A 26,929-nucleotide genomic window follows, 5' to 3' on the forward strand; every position below is an offset into this window, starting at 1 on the left:
CGAACTGCTAGTTATGGCTAAAGAGGTATGTAGTGTTGAGTGTACTCTGTTTGAGTGCACCATAATAGTTCTGTGAAAGTCACCATTATAAGCATTTTAAATTCTCAAATGATGTAATACCTTTCAATGCCTTTCAAAGAACTGTTGATTTCAGTCTGCAAAACAGTGATTACAGTCCCCTGGAGGCGTTGGATGCTGTTCACGACAGAAACTGGACATGTCGACAAAAAAAAGTCTTACGGTGTTGTAACTTTAAGAGAACTCTTCTTGCATCTGTTCTGAGGTGTCTTCTTTTACCGGCCTCTTCCCTGTTAATGTCTCTGAATGAAAAAACAGCTTTGTAAGTGTGAGACAGTGAGCAGCAGGACAAAGTGTTGCACGAGAAGATCTTGATGACAATGCAAGTGATTCTTAACTGATTTGAAACAGCAGGCTATTGTTAAGAAGCAGTCCCATGATCACATATTCCATACAATATATTCTCTTTGCTTATTGTGCCCTATCATTTGCTATAAGGCCCAGTGCAGCCCCCAGTGTTTTATATTTCTACACTATGAGGTTGGAATAATAATGTGAAATTGTGAAAATTATGATAATGCCCTTTTTAGTGTAAGAGCTGTTTGACGTTTCAGCCTGTTGTGGTGGGATGGAGTTTTGGTCTGCCTGGTGACATCCCCATGCTGTGAATTTGTTAATAGACCAATAAGAAACAGTTCCAAACCTCTCCGCCAATAACAGCTAGTTTTCAGTTTCCCCCTCCTGACTCGGACCACTCCCAGACAGTCCAAGCAAAATTCTTGCTTGAGAAATTGGTCTTGCTAAGAAGCTATTTTTGTTTCTTTTTGACCATTTGACCACAGTAAAATACTTATGTGTTACCTAGAAAGGATTTGATACTGACATAAAAATGGCTGAATTGGGCTTTTAATTCTGTGAGATCAGCCACAGATACTTAGTGAAAGTTTCAAAAGGACAAAAATGAGAGAATAGGAAAATACAAACTAAATGACCTTGGATAGTCTTTAAAGCTGACACATTTTGGAGCAAACTGCTTTGTCAGAGCCCAATCACTTTGTACTAGCAGGTTTATAAAATAGGCCCACAAATACAGTGCATTCGGAAAGTATTCAGTATTCGCTTTTTCCACATTTTGTTACATTGCAGCTTTATTCTAAAATGGATTAAATAAAAATGTTTCCTCATCAATCTACACTCAATACCCCATAATGACAAAGCGAAAACAGGTTTTTATGTAAATACCTTATTTACATAAGTATTCAGATCCTTTGCTAAGAGACTCAAAATTGAGCTCAGGTGCATCCTGTTTCCATTGATCATCCTTGAGATGTTTCTACAACCTGATTGGAGTCCACCTGTGGTAAATTCAATTGATTGGACATGATTTGGAATGGCACACACCTGTCCCACATTTGATAGAGCATGTCAGAGTTAAAACCGAGCCATGAGATCGAAGGAATTGTCCTATGAGCGCCGAGACAGGATTGTGTCGAGGCACAGATCTGGGGAAGAGTACCAAAACATTTCTGCAGCATGGAAGGTTCCCAAGAACAAAGTGGCCTCCATCGATACTTACATGGAAGAAGTTTGGAACCACCAAGACTCTTCCTATAGATGGCCTCCCAGCCAAACTGAACAATCGGGGGAGAAGGGCCTTGGTCAGAGAGGTGACCAAGAACCCTATGGTCACTCTGACAGAGCTCGAGAGTTCCTCTGTGGAGATGGGAGAAACTTCCAGAAGGACAACCATCTGCTCAGCACTCCACCAATTAGGCCTTTATGGTAGAGTGGCCAGACGGAAGCCACTCCTCAGTAAAAGGCACTTGACAGCCCTCTTGGAGTTTGCCAAAAGGCACCTAAACGACTCTCAGACCATGAGAAACAAGATTCTCTGGTCTGATGAAACCAAGATTGAACTGTTTGGCCTGAATGCCAAGTGTCATGTCTGGAGGAAACCTGGCACCATCCCTACAGTGAAGCATGATGGTGGCAGCATCATGCTGTGGGGATGTTTTTCAGTGGCAGGAACTGGGAGACTAGTCAGGATCTAGGGAAAGATGAACAGAGCAAAGTACAGAGAGATTCTTGATGAAAACCTGCTCCAGATCGCTCAGGACCTCAGACTGGGGTGAAGGTTCACCTTCCAACAGTACAAAGACCCGAGGCACACAGCCAAGACAATGCAGGAGTGGCGTTGAGGCAAGTCTCTGAATGTTCTTGAGTGGCCCAGCCAGAGCCCGGACTTGAACCCTATCAAACATCTCTGGAGAGACCTGAAAATAGCAGCGACGCTCCCCATCCAATCTGACAGAGCTTGAGAGGATCTGCAGGGAAGAATGGGAGAAACTCCCCAAATACAGGTGTGCCAAGCTTGTAGCATCATACCCAAGAAGACTCGACGCTGTAATCGCCGCCAAAGGTGCTGCACCAAAGTACTGAGTAAAAGGTCTGAATACTTATGTAAATGTGATATTTCAGTTTTTTTTTTTTATACATCTGCACAAAAAATCTAAAAACCTGTTTTTGCTTCGTCATCATGGGGTATTGTATGTAGACTGATGAGAAACATAAAAAATAAAAATAAACTATTTTAGATCAAGGCTGTAACGAATACTTTCCGAATGTACTTTATCTAACTCACCAACAGCACAGAAACCAGCTCCCAGGTGCAACATTTCTCCCATGCAGCAGCAAGCCAGGCAGGGTGCTCTGCTCTGGAATCCACTCTTTTAGTGGAGGCTGTCTGATAGATGGATGGCCTCACACCCACCTATTAAATGGGAGCATGGACTTCATCATACTGACAAATTGACAAGACAATTTTCCCACACTTTCCCACACTGAAGGCTGCTTTGATCTTTGAAATGTCAGCACCCACGCCCTTGCACTCATTGCAATACATTACACACTGGTATGTGTTGCCCTAAGCCCTGAGAGGGCATATTTTAAAGGATTCATACTCTCATAGTGTGTACTTTGCAACAGTGAGACAACGGCTTGAGTCTTGTCAATGATTTGCCTTTTCTCACATCAGAAATGTACCATTGAGGTGCCTGTTAGGTTCCATGTCAACATGCCTCAGTGGCTGATATGAAGGGTACAGGGAAGGGTGTATTTCTCTCACATTGGCTTCATGCTCCAGTCCACCTGCATCCTTGAAACCGTCAGCCTCACAATCCTCTCTTCCTCAGAGTGACAGGCGGGGAGCTCTTTGAAGACATTGTTGCTCGAGAGTACTACAGCGAGGCCGACGCCAGGTCAGTGGAACCACCTCACAGAGCGCACAGAGTGCCTTGCTCAAAGGAACATCAGGGATTCAAACCAGGGACCTCTCGGTTACTGGCCCAACGCTCTTAACCGCTAGGCTACCTGCCGCACACCGCATACACCCAAGCACAGATACACACAGCATACACCAAAACACAGATACGTGAGAATAGCAATGTAGAGATTTCAACGTAATAATTTGAGCTGTAAAATGTATTAAATTGGGTGGATTATACAGAGGTCACCGCACTCCCAATCTAGAGAGGACCTAAAGGCATAGATCTAGAACCCTGACATATATTCGCTAAAGCTTTTCATCCCAGGCTATACAACCCTTTTTTGTGATGTAGTCAGTCAGAGGCCTTTCTTTTTTTCTCTTTAATTTTTGGAGTGTTCATTTGGATTGAACAGCTTTACCTGCATAAGCCCCTTCACAGATAGAGCATTTCCCCACTTCACCTAACCGGTGAAAGCTACTGGCTGAGCCATTGATTTGCAGTGACAGAGCGACAGGGCTACAAAACAAATTAATGAATAGAATCAAATGGAAACAGATGGTTGTGGAGGTGTAGGAGTGACCTCCAATCAATGTACACGTTTCGCTCCGGGCTTAGTGTATCAGTCTCTCTCTCTCTGCGGACCGGGCTCTCACTGCTCCACTGCTTGATTGACAGCTGAGTGTAGTGGCTAATTAGCCTCCCACTGACGCCCAGCTCAACATGACGAAATTCATCAGACAGGCTTTGGCCCATGCTACTGTGTTTGATCGACAGCTTTAGGAAAATGAATGGCCAAATCTAACGCCTCGGCGTGTCTTTGTAGGTGCAGAGACCATTTTTCCCCCAAAATGATATGTGGATTAATGCTGAAGCAAAGCCCATTTTCAATAGCACTCAATTTAATGCTGCCGAACTCCCAGCCCACTTAGTCGTTCTGTTTTCTCTCTCTCTCTTTTCATAGTCATTGTATTCAGCAGATTCTGGAGGCAGTGCTTCATTGTCATCAGATGGGAGTCGTTCACAGAGACCTCAAGGTAAGATTTAATAAGGAACACATTGAAAGACACAGACGATATTCAGCACAGTCACCGACTGTTTATCCACTGCAATGCACTCACTTTGATGACATTGTTGTCATTTGTTTGTGTATCAAAATTCAGTTTATCCCATTGGATTTGAATTTAAAGAAAGTATACCCGGAATGTCTAGATTATATATTTTGGGGATATTGGAATGAATTGAAATACATTTCAACCATTCATTTTAGTCGTCCAGACTCTTTCATTTGAACCTTAGAGCGACAACCAGCAGTCGAAACAATAAAGCGGGTCTGCTCGCTGCTGGGTCAGTAACAAGCTGACAGAGCTATGGACGCAAGGAGTCACCATCCATGATGTCAAAAGTATAGTTTTAAACATGTTTCGAAGCTACACAGTGTTTGTTTACATTTACTTTGCAAACATTGGAGTCAAACAACCTTATATTTTGGGTTCTGGTGGGGTACGACAGTTGAACTAAGCTCATATGAGGCATTTATCACTAATATTCTTCAAGAATCAATGCATATCAGTATATCATTCATTTATAAGTCCGAAAATGGATGTAGCAACTGCCGATTACCCCTTTAAGGACACATCTATGTATTCAATGTTTGCTCAGGCTTTAGACAACAGACCATTTGGGCTGGGATTAGAGGCTTTGTTCATACTGAATGGTTCTGTGAGGACCACCTCTGTGAAATGTGACATAATTGCACTGTGGTTACAGTGGGGGGGGGAGCGTGGGATGAGATGGGATGGGATGTTAGCAAATCTGTTTCCAGCCATCACACCCCCACACTGTTCTCACAAAAAGGTCTGACGGGAAGAAGAGGAGGAGGAGGAGGAGCTAGTCATAAAACATAAGGTTTAGTCAGCAGCATATGGGACAATAATAACTTTGTCAATACCTCTGCAGTCCTCAAGTCATACTTGATTCAGTTCAGGGACATTTATTCGGGGAGATTCAGCACCACAATGTCATAGCAGGGCAGTCCAGGTGGAGCTGGGACTTGATGGGTGGTTGGTTAGGGAATCCACCTATCACCTCCTCTGGTCCCCACAGTGAGTCAGGTGTTACTGAAGACTCCTGACCTGCCTCGCCTCATGGCTTCGTCCTCCTGTGTGTCATAACTCTCTACAGTATCAACGGCATTCTGAAACTGTACTGCTATTTTCTCATGATGACTTAGTGCTTTATTGATTTATAGTCCAGGCAAATCGTTTGTTAAAAAACGATTTTGATAGTACCACGTGCTGTAGCAGGTCAATCAGTATCCACATTTATTTTCTCATCATCATATCCCATTAAGATGGATTTAGCTTGCAGGCCACAATCCCCTGAGATGGCGATTGCAACTCAAAGTCATGACTGGGGTTGTGTGACTCTGACGGCACACCCTCTTCTATCCACTCCGTTTGGTTCCGTCTGTCCCGTCTGTCCGGAGTCTGGATGTTACTGCTGACCTGATGGCGACCATTCAACTTCCCTCACACAACACATTGACGTGACAGACAGAGGAATTCGGGCAGTAAGCAAGAGGAGAAGCAGACATATGTGAACAGAATATCAAAAGGCCATACAAAACATTGAGGGGACATGCTGCTAAGTCATGTCCTCTGCACACAGTTTGACGATTATTGAATAGGCATTCACTTACAGTGCAATAACCGTCAGTCCATTGTTCTGTTGTTCTGTCAACTTGTCATGTACAGCACGTGCACTTCATATCTCAATGTCAGCTCGAGGGACCCATAAAAGAATGGGGTTTCTAATTTACAGTAAAAGCGGAAACAAACCCTCACACCGTCTCCATCACATCAGACAGCATTGTGTGTGCTACAGAATCTGCTTTGTTGTTGTGTCAATGAAGGACAGATAAAGCACAGGATTGGTTCCAGTGCTGTCCCATTTATAATCACACATGTCCAAGTGTCGCTATCATAACCACACACCCTTTCAAAGGTGCCTTTGGCTGCGTTTACACAGGCAGCCCAATTCGGATCTTTTTTCAACTAATTGGTCTTTTGACCATTTCATTTCAGATCTTTAAGAATCAGATCTTTTTCAGAGCTGATCGGAAGACCAATTAGTGAAAGAAAGATCACAATTGGGCTGCCTGTGTAAATGCAGCCTTCTTGCTCAATCTTTCAAAGGTACATTTTTTATCTGTCTGACAGACTGCTTCAGCACTCACACTGTTATAAACATATACTAACAAATTCCCGTACAAAGAGATACCCTCCTCCTGCCCCCGAGGGAAGATGGAATGATAAAATGGATTTCTGTGTGTGTGTGTGTGTGCGTGTGTGGTGTATGTCTGTGTGTATCAGGGGGTAGATAACATCTCATAGCAGTAGCAGAGTGGGGGGGGGGGGTCGTTCCTCCACCTGTGTGGGAGGCTGGATTTATCAGAGCTCTGTAATGCTGCAACCACAAAAGAAACGGAACACTATTCATTTAGGCCCAGAATCATGTCTGTCTGTCACCCTATTCCTGCTTGTGCTCAGGTCTCTTGTCTCTTCTCACTGACTGATTGGCTGTTCTCTCTTTGTACCCAGCCTGAGAACCTCCTGCTTGCCTCCAAGTCCAAGGGTGCTGCAGTGAAGTTGGCAGACTTCGGCCTGGCCATCGAGGTTGAGGGGGAACAACAAGCCTGGTTCGGTAATGGCTAATGGCTGATATTAGTCGTAATTACACGCACAGAAAAATAAACAAACAGAAATGCAAATAAGGAATGGCTTCTAAAGAAGGTCTACTTTATGCAAGATCTAAGATGTATAATCAGCAGGGAAACTGCACAGGGGGTCACATAGAGTCATGAACGAAGAAGAATGAGTTTTCTGAGCACAAAGAATTCCAGTCGTAATCTTCAGAGGGAAATAGATCATTAAAAGACTCCTGTGGAATCCAATCAAAACAACTCTTTGCCTCGAACATCCTCAATAAATAAAAAAACAGCTACTCTGGAGAAAAAGCAACCACTAAAAACAAAGGGACATATCATTAAAAAACAAACACCATTGAGGTAGGAAAAATGCCTTCCGCAGCACCATACAACAGGGGAAACAGAAAACGGGCTGTTTACTGCTTGTTTTATTTATGAATTGTCATCCAGACGTAGAAATGTCACCACAGCGTCATCCAGACTCATTAGTAGTGAGGCCTGCTGTGTAAAAGCGTCTTGTTGGAATAGGTTAGGTACAGCTCCTTTTTCATCACTCTGCTCTAACTAACCTAACTGACTGACTGGTGCTGCCTTGGGATTGGTGCCCTTAGGTTCAGAACAGGGCTATGCACAGACCTTTCCACACTTATTTCTTTTTCATACAAAAACGTATTTTTTTTTGCACAGTTCTATTTTATTTCTGCAAAAACACACTCACTCATCAGAAATTGTAAGCAAGATAGTTACAGTGCCTTTTAAAGACATGACGGTCACAGAAAATCTAGGATTTTTAATCCAGCCAATCCCATGAGCCCCTGGGATAGGAGCTCTCCCTTAACCAGGATGGAAGTCTCTCTGCTGTCCCAATGCTGTGGTTTTCCGTGCCTGCTTGAGGATGTCCTCAGTAATTTCTCACAGTGCCTCTCTTTCAGAAGTTTCATCAGCCTGCCCCATGGGGCAGTGCTGTGTTCAAAGACACACGGAGCAGAACGTCCGGTGAACAGGTCCGGGTTCCATAGCCGCAGGTAGAACAGCAGAAACTGGATCAGCAGCACGACTAGGGCTGTGGCAGTCACAAAAATTTGCAGCACCCCCTGAAAAATCAAAAAAGAAGAAAAGAAATCACAAAAGGGGTGCACTGGGCCTTTACTAGTCCTGTATTAACGGATCAATATAGCTGTCCGTAGCGAGGGCAATTCCCCCCCACAAAAGTGGTGCACTGGGCCTTTACTAGTCCTGTATTAGCAACCGATATAGCCATATGTAGCACAGGCAAAAAATATATAATCCTGCAGCACCCCGTTATCAAAAATGATTTAAAAAATTGTCAAACGATGATACTTACATTATGTTCACCGCTTGCAAGATCCACTGTCAATGATGGTACATCATCCGTCTTCAAGATTAGCTTCCTGGCAAGACCCATCGAATGTTCTCCCCAATTGATAAAGCAACTTCGCTCGAAATGTGGACTGCACACGCATGACCTGATGTTAATTTTCTGTTCGGCCTGTCCACCCGAAATGAAAAGTTATCCACTGCTGTCGTATGTCTTCATTCTTTAGAAAATAGTGTAGCGTTAAATTAACACTGACTTCGAGTAACAACACAATGTGCTTTTGCCGGCATGCTAGCAAGTAGCTTGCTAGCTAACAGTCACGCCACATATGAAAGGTTACCAGTATTTTTGGTAGTGTGTTCTGCTAGAGCTTACGGCTTGTAAACAAAGCCAAAGCAAGGCATAGGCGCACGTGTTGATGGTTTTAAGCCGGTACATATTTAAATGATAAAACCATTGGTGTATTACATTTCTATCATCATGTTCAACTTAATAAAAACATGGTTACCCATCTCAAGAGGATAAATAACACAATGACTATAGTAAGTGCATGTTAAGTGCCAAATAAAGTATAACGGTTGAACGTAACAGGGTTGACGATTTCATCTTAGAGCTACAATATGGAACTTTTTTGGTGACCTGACCAAATTCACATTGAAAAGTGAGTTACAGATTTGTCATTCTCATTGAAAGCAAGTCTAAGAAGCGGTAGATCTGTTCTATGTGTATTATTTCTATGCTTCCGGTTCTTAAGTTTTGTTTTTGATTCTTTTACTTTGGTTTTGTTCACCAGCTTCAAACAGCTGGAAATACAACATTTTTGTTTATGTAAAATATATTTCACAGCGGTTTAGATGGTACAAAGATTCTCTATACTACAATTGCTTGTTTTGTCACATAAACTGAAATTACGTGAACTATTAGAATTTTAGCAACCAGGAAATGGTGGAGCAATTTCTGCATATTGCAACTACTAAATCAGACATAAACCCCTTTGTGACAGGGGGAAATGGAAGGTTGTTGTGTGCAACAAGCAGTAGCAATTGAATGCAAGCTTTTTTTAAAATATGACATTTTTAAAACATTTCGAGCCTGTATATCTATGGGTAACAGTTTTGTGATGTGTTATGTTCAACCAACTCAGTTTACCGCCAAAAAGAGTAGAACCAGCTCACGTGCTTTTACACCATATTTTGACTATTATACGTTCAATGTTTCTTTTGAAAAAATCATTTCAACAGGATTGGTTTGACCATATTAAAACGAGAGTTCAGTTCATGTAATGGGGTTGACTTAAAATGAATCACAATTTGTGTTATCACTAAATCACATTTTTTTAAATATTTTTTATTTATTTCACCTTTATTTAACCAGGTAGGCTAGTTGAGAACAAGTTCTCATTTGCAACTGCGACCTGGCCAAGAGAAAGCATAGCAATTCGACACATACAACAACACAGAGTTACACATGGAATAAACAAAACATACAGTCAATAATACAGTAGAACAAAAGAAAACAAAAAAGTATATATACAGTGAGTGCAAATGAGGTAAGATAAGGGAGTTAAGGCAATAAATAGGCCGTGATGGCGAAGTAATTACAATATAGCAATTAAACACTGGAATGGTAGATGTGCAGAAGATGACATTAAGGAGGTAATAATCTTCAGAAATGACTTTGTCAAAGCAACAATATAAGTAGATCTTTACAAACTTCAGGGTTAAGTCACAGAGGGTGCACGGATGCAGAAAATGCTGGATTCTGGTACTTTAGCAAGTCTTTTTTCATATTGAAAACCAGATTTATCGAAATCTCTTTGTGGTCCATATTAAAGGGCACTTCATTGAATATAACAGCCTTTTAAAATTTCAAAAGGAATTCCTTTGGTTGAATGACCCATATATGTTTTAAAACTAGAAACTAGGAATGTCTTTTAGTATTCAGTTCATTTTTAATGAACCAGAGGACACTTATCCAATACCCACAATTCATTTTTAAAGACACACCTCTCTTAAATCAGGATGATTTTCTAAACGCCTAGCTGGTTGCTATGTTTTTCAATATTTCTAAGAGCTGCTGGTGGAGCTGTCACATCCAGCTTTGCTGTTCATTATAATCAGGGTTGGGGATTAGGTGATTACATGTAATCAGTTACATGTCATTTGATTAAAAACGTATTTTAACTGTATCCGTTACTAGCAAACATATTGTAATCAGATACTTTTGAAAAACTAAATAATTACTTATTGGATTACTTTTGCAAAAAAATACGTTATGAAACCGTTCTGTTTTCTCACTCACATTCAATTCAGCATTGAAAAAATGTGTAGGTTTAAGTTTGTTCCACCTGAGCGAGTCTGAGCACAAGTCAGAGACCCCTATGATCATACAACAAATGCCTATGGATCCTTTGCCTTTTTCTAATGCCTCTTAAGGGGAAAGTAACTGAAAGTAATCCAAAAGTAATGTTACGGATTACAATTTTGGACAGCTAACTAGTAACTGCAACTGATTCAGTTTAAAAAGTAACTTCCCCAACCCGGATATAATTATTCTATACACATTACACATACACATTCATGGAAATGAGTCTCGATATTTCAACCTTTCCTTTGTTCACAGTGTGTCAAACCACAGGCTGGTTCCATGGGTCTGGAGAGTAAATGGAAGAATGTATTCTTCTTCTCTGTTTTGATGATTGATATATACAGTAATCCATCATCTATCCAAGTAGCAAGCAACCGTGTTAACTGTCAGTGATAATCATTCTACATTATTTGCAATCCATATTCTCTACCATGGGCAAATTGATTTAGTCTCGTGGATCTGCTATGACACAATGTCTGGAACAAAACAAGGCTGGAACATGAGAAGATGATTTGAATCCTTAACATGAGAGTGAAATAAAAGTCTCATCACCCCTCATAAAGAGTTCATGTCCAGACTTACACTAGAACGTCAGAAACCCGTCTGGTTACGGTAGGTAATAAGGATATGGACTGCATACCACAAATGAAGCCCTATTGAGGGAAATGCGAGGCAGGCGGCCCCCAGGAACCTGTGGATGATGTTGAGTTAATTACTCTCTCTTACATTCCCGGGGGAAGATAATAATCAGAGCAGGTCTCTCTAACACTGTGCTCTGTTCTTGGTTTGTGACAGAATACTAAGTGGATTTTCTACAGAGTTCTCAAGGAAGACTTCTCTTTTATTTGTTAAATTGGGACGAAGGTTGAAGTATTCTATGCATTCAAGAATTTGAAGACGGTTATCTCTCGTCACTTTACTGTACTGTATTACAGTATATAATGGTTTGATATGGTTAGTGTCACTTCACATTTAAAACAACATGTGCATTTAATCGAAGCCTATATCAATATGTATTGTATAGCATTACGATACCAGTATTTAGAGCGTTATATTGAGCTATACTTTATCACTCTGTTCTTCTACTTTCCCTGAGCGTATCCCTTCTAGAGCTTTATAAAATGGTCCGTTTGGATCCTGGATGTTGTTCAAGATAATCCACGATTAATGTCTGCGGTTTATCAATCCCCTGTCTCACAGCCCATCCAGGCAATTCATAAACTTAATCTCCAATGGGAAAAAGCATCCCGACATTATTTCCCATTGCTTATTGCCTAGCATTTGATTGCAACAGAGCTGTATTATCTGTGACTCATTGCCTCTGTCTGGATGTGATGCAGGCTTTGCAGGGACACCTGGCTACCTTTCACCTGAGGTTCTGAGGAAGGACCCATACGGCAAAGCTGTGGACCTGTGGGCTTGTGGTAAGCAGGGTGGCTTTCAGATATCCACCTCTTTCCTTGTTTGTATTTGTCTACGTCTGAGTTGCTACTCCCTACAGAAAACATGATATAGACTTCACACCTGATGTGATGAGTTTCCTCATTTATACAACTTTGTCTTTATGTTGTCTCATTTGGCCAGACTTGGGATTGCTTCAGATTCTAACCTACTAGAGTTATGTTGACAAAAAAAACTATGATTTAGTGCACCAGTTTATTTATGGGGGCCTGTTGGTTTCATCCCAAGGTGCGAAGATGAGTTTTCTGTCAGAGCAGGTGAGAGAAGGCAGCCGTGCGTTGATCTGATCTGAGCTCTCTCTACACTCTTAGGGTTTCAAAGGGGTACTTTTAAGTTCCAGGTAGAACCTTTTTTAAATCCAGGTAGAACCCTTTTTGGTTCCAGGTAGAACTCTTTTGGGTTCCATGTAGAACCCTCTGTGGAAAGGTTCTACATAGAACCAAACGGGTTCTACCTGGAACCGCCGAAGAACCCTTTTTGGTTCTAGACAGCACCTTTTCGTTTCTAAGAGTGTATGTCTATACTGTACCACAGGCCTCTGTGTCAACAAGGGGACAAATATCAGGATCCAATTGGCCCTCCTCTGGTCTATTTAGATAGAGGATCGAAATTATACCCGATGTGTGAACAACTTTTACCTAGAACATAGTACATGTATATATCAACATCATATGAATCAGATGTAAACATGATATCAACTTTGACAATATGCAGTGGTACAGGAACTTTTCACATTGCGCATTTGTCACATGCTTCCTAAACAGCAGGTGTAGAGCACAGGAGGTTGGTGGCACCGTAATTGGGGAGGACGGGCTGGTGGTAATGACTGGAGCGGAATCAATGGAATGTATGGAATACATCAGAACATACTATTTCCAGGTGTTTGATGCCATTCCATTTGCACCGTTCCGGACATTGTTATGAGCAGTCCTCCCTTCAGCAGCCTCCTGCGGTGTAGACTAACAGCGGAATGCTTACGTACAGGCCCTTCCTAACAATGCAGAGAGAAAAATATAGAGCATATTATAACACAAGGAATAAATGCACCATGAGCAACGGTAACATGGCTATGTACACGAGGTACCAGTACCGAGTCGATGAGCAGGAGTACTAGGCAATTGAGCTAGCTATGCACTGTACATATAGGTAGGGGTAAAGTGACCTGGCAACAGGATAAAAAATAAACAGTAGCAGCAGTGTATATGATGAGTCAAAATAGTTACTGCAAAGAGGGTCAATGCAGATAGTTTGGGTAGCCATTTGGCTAACTATTTAGCATTCTTATGGATTGCGGGTAGTAGCTGTTCAGGGTCCTGTTGTTTCCAGACTTGGTGCATTGGTACCGCTTGCCATGCGGTAGCAGAGAGAACAGTTTGTGACTTGGGTGGCTGGAGTCTTTGACACTTTGTAGGGGCTTCCTTTGACACCACCAGATATAGAGGTCCTGGATGGCAGGGAGCTCGGCCTCAGTGATGTGCTGGGCCGAAAGAACTCCCCTTTTTAGCACCAAGGAGTTGCCAGTGATGCAGCCAGTCAAGATGCTCTCAATAGTGCAGCTGTGGACCTTTTTGAGGATCTTTTCATGCCAAATCTTTCCAGCTTCCTGAGGGGGAAAAGGCATTGTCATGCATGTTAATTAATGGACCATGTTAATTCCTTAGTGATGTGGACACCGAGGAACGTGAAGCTCTTGACCCGCTCCACCACAGCCCTGTAGATGTGGATTGGAGCGTGCTTGGCCCTCCGTTTCCTGTAGTCCACGATCAGATCCTTTGTCTTGCTGACGTTGAGGGAGAGGTTGTTGTCCGGCGTAATCTAGAATGAGCAGTTTAACCTTGTAGTTTGATTTGAAAAAAGGAGAAGGCCCATCGCTATGCAAAGCTGTATTTCTCTGCCTTTTGATATTGACCTTGAGATGCATGTGGGCTTCATGGCCAATGGGTTCATGGCCAGGCTTCGGGGGAGTGAGAGGAAGTCACAGGATACATAAGGTTGATGGCAGTGTGGGAATGAAGGAGTAGAAATGGATAGAGGTTCATTCTCGTTCTCCTTACATGGTACTGGATCCACATGTGCACCCCATTTTGTGTTTGGTTAACCCATCTGAGAGACAGAGGAGGGGTGTATGGAAGACATACAGTCAGGTCCAAAATTATTGGCACCCTTGATAAAGAGGAGAAAAACAAACAGTAATACAACTAACTATTTTGTGTGCAAAACTATGTTAATGTATACTAATACAATTTCTCTTTTTTTATTTTTTTTAACCAAATCTAAAAGATAGTGGTCAAAAATTATTGGCACCCTTGTATTCAATAGCGTTCAATACCTCACCTTGCAAGGCTAACACACTGAGCCTTTTTCTAAATTGTCATGAGATTGGAGAACAGATTGGGAGAGATCTTAGACCCTTCTTATCTCATCTTTATCAAGGGTGTCAATAATTATGGACCACACTGTACATACATATAGTATACATACATATAGTATACATACATATAGTATACATACATATAGTGTACATACATATAGTATACATACATATAGTATGCATACATATAGTATACATACATATAGTGTACACTACTTCTGCAGCACCTTTTCTTTTCAACAAACATAGAGATATTAATGTAACCACACACACACACACACACACACTGTACATACATATATACATATGTGAGTGATCAAGATTCAGATGTATTGATTTTCTTTTCACCAAAGGTAGATAGATGTATGTGCTATATGCTAGTTCATTCTGGAGTAACTGGAGTAACGGACAGTCTCCTATTGTATAGTGATGTATATTATCTGTGCCAGGTGTGATCCTGTACATCTTGCTGGTGGGCTACCCTCCGTTCTGGGATGAGGACCAGCACAGACTGTACCAGCAGATCAAGGCTGGGGCCTACGATGTGAGTCACATCCCTCCTAGCTCCTGTTCTTAACAATACGATACCCCTCCATTACTTTACTGCTCACGGCTGCTGGGGAACAGTTGAAATGCAGTGTCTCTTCGGGATTGTGTAACGCACCAGTTTCCAAGTAGATGAATCATCTTAAATTCAGTGCCTGATATAATTGTGGCGTTCGGCTGGGAGGAGAAAACGGATCTGTCTGTTTTTTCTTCTTCAATTACAGTCATAGTATCCCACGGCACACTCTACCCTTTCTTGTTCAGCTACTCTGCCTACAGACTTCGGGAAAATCGTTTTGTATTGTATACCAGGACACACCAACACATTCACTGTCCCATTCATTGGAACGACGTCTGGGATTTCTGTTCAAAACGGACACATTGCAGGACATATTATTTTCTCCAGAGGCTAAAATCTTCCGAGGACATTTTGTGTTTTAATCCGTCAAGCAGTAGCTTAATGATAGCAGGGAGGCTGAAAGAGGCTGGCCATCTGTTAGCTAAAAGGCTAGTCGTTATCACAATGTAGATTGTCGATTGACAAACGTGCATGTGTTGTTTTGTCGTCGCAAGCCCGTTTACTGTGGCTTACACGGCACACTCTACCTTCTTACTCCTCTACTCGGACGACAGACGTTGGAAAATCGTTTTGAGAAAGGGATTTTCGCTCATTCGAATATCATCGCCAGCTTTCATTCCCATGATTTATTTCTATGCAAAGGCCATCAGCTCTGTGCTATGTCTCCTCTTATATGTACTCTAGTTCCCCTCGCCTGAGTGGGACACTGTTACTCCAGAGGCGAAGGATCTCATTAACAAGATGCTGACGATCAACCCTGCCAAGCGCATCACAGCCTCTGAGGTCCTCAAGCACCCGTGGATCTCAGTGAGTGCAGAGCGAGCACGTCCGCACATTCTCACGACGGCCACCATGTGCGGTAAGATTTGGCCCAGTATCTAACCGGGCAGGACTTTTGTTTTCTCCTTTTCTCTCTCTCTCTCTACAGCACCGCTCCACTGTGGCCTCCTGCATGCACAGACAGGAGACGGTGGAATGCCTGAAAAAGTTCAACGCCAGAAGAAAGCTGAAGGTATTGCAGAGCTCCCGGGTGCAAAATGAAGTGTCGATTATGATACTGGAACATAACATGGTCATCTCTGTATTGCCCAGAAATATCAGTGAGGGGGTTTGAGTCCAATAGGACGGTTTGAATGAGGATGGAAATGTGATCAAGGCAAAAAGACCTTCATGGCGCGATCTATTGAGGCAAAATGTCTTTCATTAGACGAGTCCATGCACGGTTCAAGATGAGAGGACGTCTCTTTGTTTGATTTGATTCACGTGGAAGCTATCTAATGCATTTGGTTTTGTACATACGGCTTTTGTGTTTGACCTTTTACACAACCCCTTTCAGGAAGATCCATTTAATTGTAATGCATTCAGCTTCCACTTAAAAAAAACTGAACGACCTACACCTTAAAACTAATGAATTGTGATATTCATGCAGTAACACCAACTGCTTTTTGAATAGAGATTGCCAATGCACATTTCATTTGGTGCTATTAAGACACAGAAACTGTTGAAGTACTCTAGGTCATTACATTGACAGCAAGCAGCAATCCAAGCTGTTGATTTTACATGTAAGCAACCTACTCAAGCTGTTAATACTATATTCTAGCCAAGCTTGGTTGCCAACAAGAACACAGTGGCATTATAAACTCACATTTCTGATGAATCCCTTTGTTCTTTCATCTTATGTAACGATCCATCTCTCTTTGTTCAAAGGGTGCCATTCTCACCACCATGTTGGCGACCCGGAACTTCTCCGGTAAGTCATGTAGAGGTGCCCTGTCGGAACGGTCCTCCTCTCCATCCATTCATGAGTGGGCTTAATAATCGGCCATTAAGCGAACGCTTTTATCCAAAGCGACATGCATGCTTCCTTTTTAAAAAAAAATGTTTTTTACATACGGGTACCCCGGGAATCAAACCCACTACCCTGGCATTGCAAGCGCCATGCTCTACCAACGGAGCTACAGACTAGAGGATAGCTTAGCGGTGTCCCTAGGGAGGTCACTATCCTAGAGGAGTGACATGGTCTCAGACGGCTGCTCCTAGACTGGGGGGCTACAAGCCCATGGAACAGGGAGGAGATGATGACAGCTTGTGGAACTCACTGGTCATGCATCAGGACACTTCCCCATTCCAGTTGACACTCCCCCGTCGGACACTTTGCTACGGACACACCAACACATTCACTGTCCCGTTCATTGGAACGACGTCTGGGATTTCTGTCCAAAACGGACACATTGCAGGACATATTATTTTCTCCAGAGACTAAAATCTTTCGAGGACATTTTGTGTTTTAATCTGTCAAGCAGTAGCTTAATGATAGCAGGGAGGCTGAAAGAGGCTGGCCATCTGTTAGCTAAAAGGCTAGTCGTTATCACAATGTAGATTGTTGATTGACAAAGGTGCATGTGTTGTTGTCATCCCAGCCCACTTACTGTGGCTGAGCCATCTGCTATTGGATCCTCAGTCCCTCCATGACTTCACTCGGATGGTTCTGTGCCATAGAATCCACCACTGAACTAGTGGAACATAATGTGACTATTTACCGTCCCTATGTTGCTTTAATCTGCAACGTTTTGTCAAAATCCTCTCATTTATTATACTCCTCTTGGTTACAAGGAAGGGACGGCTTGATGAAGGAGTCACAGTTGAACAGTTGTTTTGGGAAAAAAATGAAAGCAGAGATGGAGGGATCCCCTTCCAATCTCACAGTTTACACATCTCTACCAATCTCCATCCAGCAGAGTTTACAGTATCTCCCCTCATAGCTACACATAATCATTCTTATATTAAAGAAGTGAACCTGAAGGGGACAGCTAGGGAAATTAATAGCAGTGAAGGGCCATCTTTAAATGGGTACGCATTCTCATACCAGCCAGGAATAGACCCCCACCCTATATCTCCCACCTGCCAGGGAATTCTGTCCGAAAGCCAAGCCCACACAGCATTGACCCTAGAGGCCTTGTGGACTTAAAACCATCTCAGCACCTCTAACCACTACCATTCATCTTTCCTTTTTTCCCCGGTCTATCTTTACCCTCCAGATAGCCGCTGAGAACTATATCCCGCAGATACTGCATACGGCAAGATTTCCTTTTTCCCCCTGGTCTATCTTTACCCTCCAGATAGCTGTTGAGAACTATAGCCCGCAGATACTGTATAAGGCAAGATTACCACTTCATGCCTATTTACAATAAGGATAAAGTTGCTGTAGCCAAATCTCCCCGTAAAGCTTTTAATAGCCTTTTTCTCTAGCCCATTAACTTCTCCTATTATGCTTGGGGTGGGTCGGAAGTGCTGTGTAAACGCTGGTCCAGGGCCAGATTTGCTTTTAAGATGGTAAATAGTGCGATTTGGATTAGGGTAGAGAAAGCGGACCTCAGGCCAGTGCTTGGGGTTACCAGAGCCATTCCGCTGCAGACGGGGAGCAGACCAGGGGGAAATCCCATCGGCGTACAGCCACAACCCCTCACAACCCCCAGCAGCAGGAGAGATTGGGGTCACAGTGCCAGGGAGCTAGGGGGCTGCGAGGCGGGGATCAGGCTACGCCCCAGCTGACGAGAGGCCAGACGAGAGGCCATGCTCCACACAGCCCCGGCCCACTCCAGGGCTAAAATTAGTAGCCAGGTTGATGAAAATAAAGTTGGGGAATCGCCCTGGCTCAGCTCTCATAGAGAGGACGTAAATTATTCCAGCTCAGAGACGAGGAGGAGGAGAGGAAGGGAAGAGGATAGGTAGAGGGAGCAGGCAACAAACTGGACCAGAGCACTAGGAATAACAGGACGTGATGTACTGTGTGGATCATAGCCAAACTCTAGAGAGTGAGGGAGTGGGTCTGGAATGTGCCCACGGTATCTCCCTATCTCAAGTGCTCCTATATCACGGATCCCTCTCACCCACCCAGCCAGCCTCTGTAGCAGAGCCCAGTCTGGTTCCCCAGAACCCCTGGTGTTACGCTATAGAGTAAACCATTTGAAATTTGTGTTTTTCTTATTTTTTTTTGTTGCTGTGCTTTATTTCCCTAAAAACTCTTATTTGACCAGTTGAATGACCTGAGAGAATCTTCAACAAACCGTTGGGTTTGGATGCTACTAGTGACTCTTCGGCAATATCACTGTCTCATCGAGTTTATGATCAGTGGAGAGCAGGAAGAGGGCTGGATTTGAAGAAAAATATCACATTTTATTTCCCAGAGACATATGGATCTGATTTACTCCATTTTCTTCTAACTCTTTGCGTTCGACTGAGTGTTGGCCATGCCCTTCGCCCTCCTCTTCTGGGCTTTCGTGCCCTTTTTGATCGCCCTGTCCCTGTTTCTCTTTGTGTCCCGCGCAGGAGGTAACAAGGCCAACAAGAAGACGGATGGTGTGAAGGTAGGGCTCCAGCTCCACAGGGTTCTCTTCTCACAGTAGAATATACCTGACCTGGAGGAGGACTTTCGGAGGCTAGCCGTTTAGTGTGTACAACACGCGCTGTCGATAGACCGTTATCATTCCAAAATCTGGCCGTTATTCAACATTTTGTGAAAGGTGAAAGGTGCTTTCACGTCAAAAGCTTCACTGCCGAAATGGAATAATCAAACATGCTCTTTGAACACGTCTGAACACAGATCTAAGTACATTACGGGATTATGGGAGTTTGACTGTTTGCTCCATTCTCTGAACATGCTGGCCCCACCCAAAGCCCTGATCTCCTCCAGTGTACAGAACTGGAGCTGCTAATAGCCCCCGCTTCCCTGTTTGTTTGCCCCCGTACACAGTCTATTGTCTCGGCCCCATGCCTTGGTGTGAGACTGGGCGGTGGAGTGGAGAGGTGCTATGTTCAGTTTTGCCCTCATGTCACACTGTTCAGATGCACAGAGACAGCTGGCTGAGAAGAAGTCCAAGTTTAGTCATCTTCCTTGACATAAGTCCAAAGTTGTAAACACACACATTTCCTGGTTTGTCCTAACGGCTGGACCGAATTCCCCTACTAACAAATGCAGTAGCACACAGGAGAACAGAAGAGATTCATAGCAACCCTGTTCGACAACATGCTTGGCTACAACGGCATCCAATGTTCAGCATATTGTCAGTTAGATAGGTAGCTAACCAGGTCAGTGCTTGGACATCTTATCTGTCTGCGATCCAAAAGGAGAGTTTGTCTGTGTATTGATGTCGTTCGTCTGTTCCAGTATTATGAGTCTGTTTTGTGAGTTAGTGTGTGTGAGTTACTATTTACATGTATCATGGGATATGCTCCACTGGTGGTACTCCTCCAGTTCCCCCGGGGGCCAGTCCAGGGTGTCTGATACTGGGATAAGTGAGGCATGCTGCTGGCCACTCAGCCCTGCCACCTCTGCCTTATCAAAGGCATTCCTCCCTGACCACAGCCCTGCCTGGCCCGGAGGTATCCTACATGACACACCGCCACACGGCCTGCCAACCACACGGCTCAGAGAGGTGTCCGGGGGAGACGACAAGGGCACCGTGGCAATACGAACCCCAAACACACACAAACACCTTCAGCCTCAAACCCACACACACATACACACGTCCTCCCTCTGCAGCATGGAGGTCTCCCTCTCCTCCCTCTGTTGCTCCCTGGCTTCCGTCTCCATCTCATTCTGCGTGTTACTGTCTAACCTCTTCTCATTTCTCTTCCAGAAAAGGAAGTCCAGTTTCAGCGTCCAGCTGATGGTGAGTGTGATTTCCCCCCGTCCTCTTGACAGCGCGTCTCTGCCGCGCTCGGCTTTCCGCCTAACAGGGAAAGTGATAATAGCTTTTTAAAAATCCAAACGAACCAAAGAACAAGCAAATAAAAGCTGTCATTCAAAATGGAGCTGGACTTTCTTTTTGTTTTTGTGTGTGAACATCCCATAACGTTGCCTAATCCCGCTGCTTTTTGGTATGCTCTTGTGGGGGGGGGGGGGGTCATCGTGGGGTAACCCATCTCTCCTTTTCTAGGTTCTTCCCTCCCTCCTGTTCCTCCCTCCCATCTCCCACCCTACTCCTCATACCACCCAGACCTCTGATTAACCAAATAGCCTGTTCTCTCTCTCTCTGAAAGGTGCAGACAGGGAGGAGGCTGACTGTCTGTCCGAGGTGTGTGTGTGTGTGTGTGTGTGTGTGTGTGTGTGTGTGTGTGTGTGTGTGTGTGTGTGTGTGTGTGTGTGTGTGTGTGTGTGTGTGTGTGTGTGTGTGTGTGTGTGTGTGTGTGTGTGTGTGTGTGTGTGTGTGTGTGTGTGTGTGTGTGTGTGTGTGTGTGTGTCTGGACTCGGATCTTCCACTCACCCTCGTGCGGAGAGAATAACACCTGCTGTAATTGAGTGTGAATCTCTGCACCTGTCTGTGTGTTTTTTCTAGGAATCCTCTGAAAGCACCAACACCACTATTGAGGATGAAGACACCAGAGGTAAGGCTATCCCTTTCCTCTCACCTCTCACAGCCTCCCCACCTGTAGTCTATGCGTGTTAATAGGACAGGGTGACAGCTTTCAGGAGGAATATACAGTATCTCTGCTAAACCTAACAGATACCCTATGAGCATCATGTACTGCATGTTAGGCATACGCACTCACACACACACACACACACACACACACAGCTGTTGAGATATGGCTTTCTCTGGCTCAGAAAGTGACATTCAATAATGCTATAAATAACACTAACACCAGCACAACACGGCTATGAATAGGTTCACTCTTACTTCAGTTGCAGTCCACTTACAGTGCATTCGGAAAGAATTCAGACCCCTTGACTTTTTCCACATTTTGTTACAATACAGCCTTTATTCCAGAATTGATTAAATAGTTTTTTCCCCTTATCAATCAACACACAATACACCATAATGTTTTTAGATTTTCACATTTATATAAGTATTCAGACCCTTTGCTCAGTACTTTGTTGAAGCACGTTTAGCAGCGATTACAGCCTCGAGTCTTCTTGGGTATGACGCTACAAGCTTGGCACACCTGTATTTGGGGAGTTCTTCTCTGCATATCCTCTCAAGCTCTGTCAGATTGGTTGCTGCACAGCTATTTTCAGGTCTCAAGTGATGTTCGATTGGGTTCAAGTCCGGGCTCTGGCTGGGCTACTCAAGGACATTCAGAGACTTGTCTCAAAGCCACTCCTGCCTTGTCTTGGCTGTGTACTTAGGGTCGTTGTCCTGTTTGAAGGTGAACCTTCGCCCCCAGTCTGAGGTCCTTAGTGCTCTGGAGCAGGTTTTCATCAAGAATCTCTCTGTACTTCGCTCCGTTCATCTTTCCCTCGATACTGACTAGTGTCCCAGTTCCTGCTACTGAAAAATATCCCCACAGCATGATGCTGCCACCACAATGCTTCACCGTGGGGATGGTGCCAGGTTTCCTCCAGGTGTGACGCTTGGCATTCAGTCCAAAGAGTTCAATCTTGGTTTCATCAGACCAGAGAATCTTGTTTCTCATGGTCTGGGAGTTCTTTAGGTGCCTTTTGGCAAACTCCAAGCAAGCTGTCATGTGCCTTTTACTGAGGAGTGGCTTCCGTCTGGCCACTCTACCTTAAAGGCCTAATTGGTGGAGTGCTGTAGAGATGGTTGTCCTTCTGGAATGGAATGGAATGGAATGTTCTCCCATCTCCACAAAGGAATTCTGTCGGAGTGACCATCGTGTTCTTGGTCACATCTCTGACCAAGGCCCTTCTCCCCCAATTGCTCAGTTTGGCTGGGCGGCCAGCTTCAGGAAGAGTCTTGGTGGTTCCAAACTTCTTCCATTTAAGAATTATGGAGGCCACTGAGTTCTTGGCGAAGTTCAACGGGCAGACATCTTTTGATACACTTCCCCAGATCTGTGTCTCAACGCAATCATGTCTCGGAGCTCTACGCACAATTCCTTCGACCTCATGGCTTGGTTTTTGCTCTGACATGCACTGTCAAATGTGGGACCTTATATAGACAGGTGTGTCTTTCCAAATCATGTCTATTCAATTGAATTGACCACATGTGGACTCCAATCAAGTTGTAGAAGCTCAAGGATGATCCTGGGAACAGGATGCACCTGAGCTCAATTTCGAGTCTCATAGCAAAGGATCTGAATACTTATGGAAATAAGGTATTTCTGTTTTTGCTTTTTAATACATTTGCAAAGATTTCTAAACCTGTTTTCGCTTTGTATCACATTTCAGGTATGACTCAGATGCAGACAGTGTCGAAGAAACAAACTTTTATTTCTAATACAGGGGCAGACTAATGACAGGTCAAAGGCAGGCAGGGGTCAGAAATCCAGAGAGATGGGGAAAGGTATAGAACGGCTGGCAGGCTCAGGGTCAGGGCAGGCAGAAGGGAAACAGACAAGACCAGGGGAACAAACGATGGCAGGTTTCACGAACAAAACGAACTGGCAACAGACAAACAGAGAACACGGGTATAAATACACAGGGGAAGATGGGCGACACCTGGAGGGGGGTGGAGACAAGCACAAAGACAGGTGTAACAGATCAGGGTGTGACACTTTGTCATTATGGGGTATTGTGTGTAGATTGAGGCATTTTTAAAATCCATTTTAGAATAAGGCTCTAACGTAACAAAATGTGGAAAAAGGGAAGGGGTCTGAATTCTTCCGGAAAGCACTGTACATGGCTACTAACTGACAACTTAACAGAGGGGGAGAGCAGATTCTAAAATCTCTGCTGTATGTTTTTTGAGACAGGTCTACTATGACAATTGACTACTGTGAAAACATTTCAGTTCATAAAGCAATGCAAATAGCTACTGTATTGACTCCCCTTTGATACATTGACAGCGGCAGTACCCTTATGAATGAATATGAGTAAGCCAGTTAGATAACGGTTGGTGGGGGAGTTGCATTGCTATTGCTTATGTCGTTAAGTGCTCCTTCAGTTTGAGCCTCCATGTTCTAGGGAATGGGAATAAATAGAATAAAAGACTGATACAAAGATAAAAAGACCTCCATCTCTTACCAACTACACTGAACAATTAATACAAGTTATTCAGTGGTACTTTCTCAGCTCTTAAGGTTCCCTGGAGAACTCTTGCCTGATAAAGAACCTTTGAGTTAATTTTTTGGTTCCTGACATGGCATCTTCGGTTCTTCAGATTTCTAAAAATAAATTACTATTTCAAATATATGTTGATTCAGAGGTGTAAAATAACCACAGTGTTGGTGTTTTAATAGAGCTTGCCAGTTTGTAGTCCTAAAAACAGGAAATGAGTTACCTCTGGTTCGTTCAGCCATTCCTATGTGGAAAATAAATGGCGAAAGAAAAAGGTTTTTGGGGTAAACGGCAAGAATAAGGTCTGAGGTTAACACAGGTTTAGGATCTCTTATACGTTTGCTCTATGAGATAATATCAGTCAGTTAACAAGACCTTTATGAATTGTGAAGCATTTGTGTGCTTTTTATTGAAATGTACAAAAAGTGACTTTAGCAGATTAAGATTATTTCATAGAACAGAACATTTAAACTCTCCTAAGCCTGTGTTTACCACAGATCTTATTTTCGACATTTATCCAAAACCCTTAAACTCCATTAACTTTACCATAGGCTTTGGCCAACAAGCCATGACAGAGTTAATGCCATTACTATTGCTTTCTATGACCAGAGTTTAACCAAAACCATTCCCATCATTATCATATTTCCCAGCATGCTCTATTGCTGGTAGATTTGTTTGAAATTGTTTGTTGTTTTTGTGTTTTTGCATGTACATTGATTGATTCATTCATCTAAGGCTACTCAAATATAAACAACATACATATTTAAAAAATATTCCAATCTTGTTACTTGGATTTATCGCACCCGTTACTGATATGATTGTTCCAGTTTAGATGTTTAAGGTTGTCTCGTAGAATAGTCTTCCAAACCCTGGCAGGCATTCTGAATTCAGGTTGCGGTGTAATAAAAAATGGAAATGTTGGTTATCTCCACTCTGGCTTGATTCCAATAAGAATTACACATCACTTTGCAGGCCAGCATAATGTGACTTGCAGGCCTGATGTGGCTTGTAAACTATGAGTTTCAGGCCACTGTATTAGGGTATAACTAGGCCCTCAAAAGAAGACCTTATGAAATATGTATTGTCTTGAATAATACAATTTTAATGACAACATGTTCACTTAGCATCTCACTTGGTGAGGGCCACAGGACTGAAAATGAAGGAATGCAACAACCATGTCTCTGTCACTAGCAAAAATAGACGTGTGGTACTGGTTACTCTAAAATTCACTCTAAAGGCACCCTGGGAAATATGCAAATAAGGGGTTAAGCCTTACAGCAGGGCTTTTCAATTCCAGTCCTGGAGGGCTGAAACATTTCTGGTTTTGGATTTCTGAACGGTTCTTCAAAGAACCATCCCATTCATGATTCTTCAGAGACCCTAAAATGGTTCCCTTCTAGCCTCGCTCTCAATAACCTTATTTGGTTCCAAATTGCACCTGTATATTTAAGAGTGTAGAAGAGAAGGGCCTGTGAGTTAAGGCTCCTCTTTGACTAGAGAGGCTCGTTGATTTTTTTTTGGGGGGGGGGGGGGGGGACAAATGTGTACATTTCAACACCTTATCTCCTTCCACAAGAGTAGTTCCAGAAAATTGCATTGTGATTTCTCCAGGGAGGAGTGAGATACATATGGCAGAACTGCAATTCGGGTGATGTTGAGAAACTGTGTGGGTGGAGTGGGCAAGTCGAGAGATAGAACTGTGTTCTCTGCAGTGGTTGGAGGAGGTGCTAGGGGGCTGAAGGAAGGACAGAGAGAAAATTATAATTCTATCAGTTCTGTATTTACAGAAGAGGAAAAGTGAGTTAGGAGGACAAACTGTGAGGAGGTAACCCCTGTGAGCGTCCCCTCTTTACCATATGCAAGGCGCGACCTTGCTTTCCCAACTCTGAGCTGCGACCCAGAGCTGGTAGGAGAAAAGCTCTCTCGGCACAAGCAGCTCTCCGTGTGGGCAGAGAACAGCCCCTTCACACTCAGTAAAGCACTGGGAGGCAGTAGGCAGCACACACGGACACACACGTGGACACACACACGGACACACACATGGACACAAGGCCACACACATGCATGTACAAAGCACGCACACACACACTGACACACGTGGACACACACATGGACACACACACGGACACAGACACAAGGTCACACACATGCATGTACACACGCACGCACACATGCACGCACAAACGCACGCAAGCACACACATACACACACACACACACATTACTCCTACTATATACTGTATCTTTGAAATGTTATCTCACAGTCTCATGCTACAGGAAAACTGTGTTGAATTTTAGAGGATGTATAATCAAATCCCAGGGCTTTACGAAGGAGGGATCTAATTTATTTCCTCCACTGCCAGGCATATTGGAAAATAATGAATTTTACTGCAGTCCCATTCATCATGGTGGTTGTTGTCAGTAGTTTCCGTGCAGAGCTGTATGTTTGTGCTGTGTGTTTGAGCTGTGTGTCTGAGCTGTGTGTCTGAGCTGTGTGTCTGAGCTGTGTGTCTGAGCTGTGTGTCTGAGCTGTGTGTCTGAGCTGTGTGTCTGAGCTGTGTGTCTGTGTTTCACAGTGAGGAAACAGGAGATCATCAAGGTGACAGAGCAGCTTATAGAAGCCATCAGCAATGGAGACTTTGAGAGCTACACGTAAGTAAACAAATCATATACTGTACCTTCCCATTGCTGTTCACTCAATGTATTGCTGTTCACTCACTGTACTGCTGTACACTCACTGTACTGCTGTTCACTCACTGTACTGCTGTTCACTCACTGTACTGCTGTACACTCAGAAAAAAAGGATTCCAAAAGGGTT

The 26,929-nt window shown here is 43.5% G+C and overlaps 1 protein-coding gene across 4 annotated transcripts in view; it reads left to right on the forward strand.

Moving 5' to 3' along the window:
• LOC129868659 (calcium/calmodulin-dependent protein kinase type II subunit alpha) overlaps positions 1 to 26,929 on the forward strand; it is an 82,406-nt gene that overhangs the window by 45,150 nt on the left and 10,327 nt on the right. For 2 of the 4 annotated variants that reach the window (XM_055942832.1, XM_055942829.1), the window contains exons 5-16: positions 3,210 to 3,275; positions 4,246 to 4,318; positions 6,884 to 6,986; positions 12,037 to 12,120; positions 14,978 to 15,072; positions 15,838 to 15,960; positions 16,082 to 16,165; positions 16,861 to 16,903; positions 19,483 to 19,520; positions 20,793 to 20,825; positions 21,492 to 21,540; positions 26,688 to 26,763. In XM_055942832.1, coding sequence (XP_055798807.1) covers positions 3,210 to 3,275; positions 4,246 to 4,318; positions 6,884 to 6,986; positions 12,037 to 12,120; positions 14,978 to 15,072; positions 15,838 to 15,960; positions 16,082 to 16,165; positions 16,861 to 16,903; positions 19,483 to 19,520; positions 20,793 to 20,825; positions 21,492 to 21,540; positions 26,688 to 26,763 — 867 coding nt within the window. The remainder of the gene's footprint in view (positions 1 to 3,209; positions 3,276 to 4,245; positions 4,319 to 6,883; positions 6,987 to 12,036; positions 12,121 to 14,977; positions 15,073 to 15,837; positions 15,961 to 16,081; positions 16,166 to 16,860; positions 16,904 to 19,482; positions 19,521 to 20,792; positions 20,826 to 21,491; positions 21,541 to 26,687; positions 26,764 to 26,929) is intronic. The other 2 variants (XM_055942833.1, XM_055942831.1) reach the window with 1 other exon arrangement.

Source organism: Salvelinus fontinalis, chromosome 13, assembly GCF_029448725.1.
Source record: "Salvelinus fontinalis isolate EN_2023a chromosome 13, ASM2944872v1, whole genome shotgun sequence".
Lineage (NCBI taxonomy): Eukaryota > Metazoa > Chordata > Actinopteri > Salmoniformes > Salmonidae > Salvelinus > Salvelinus fontinalis.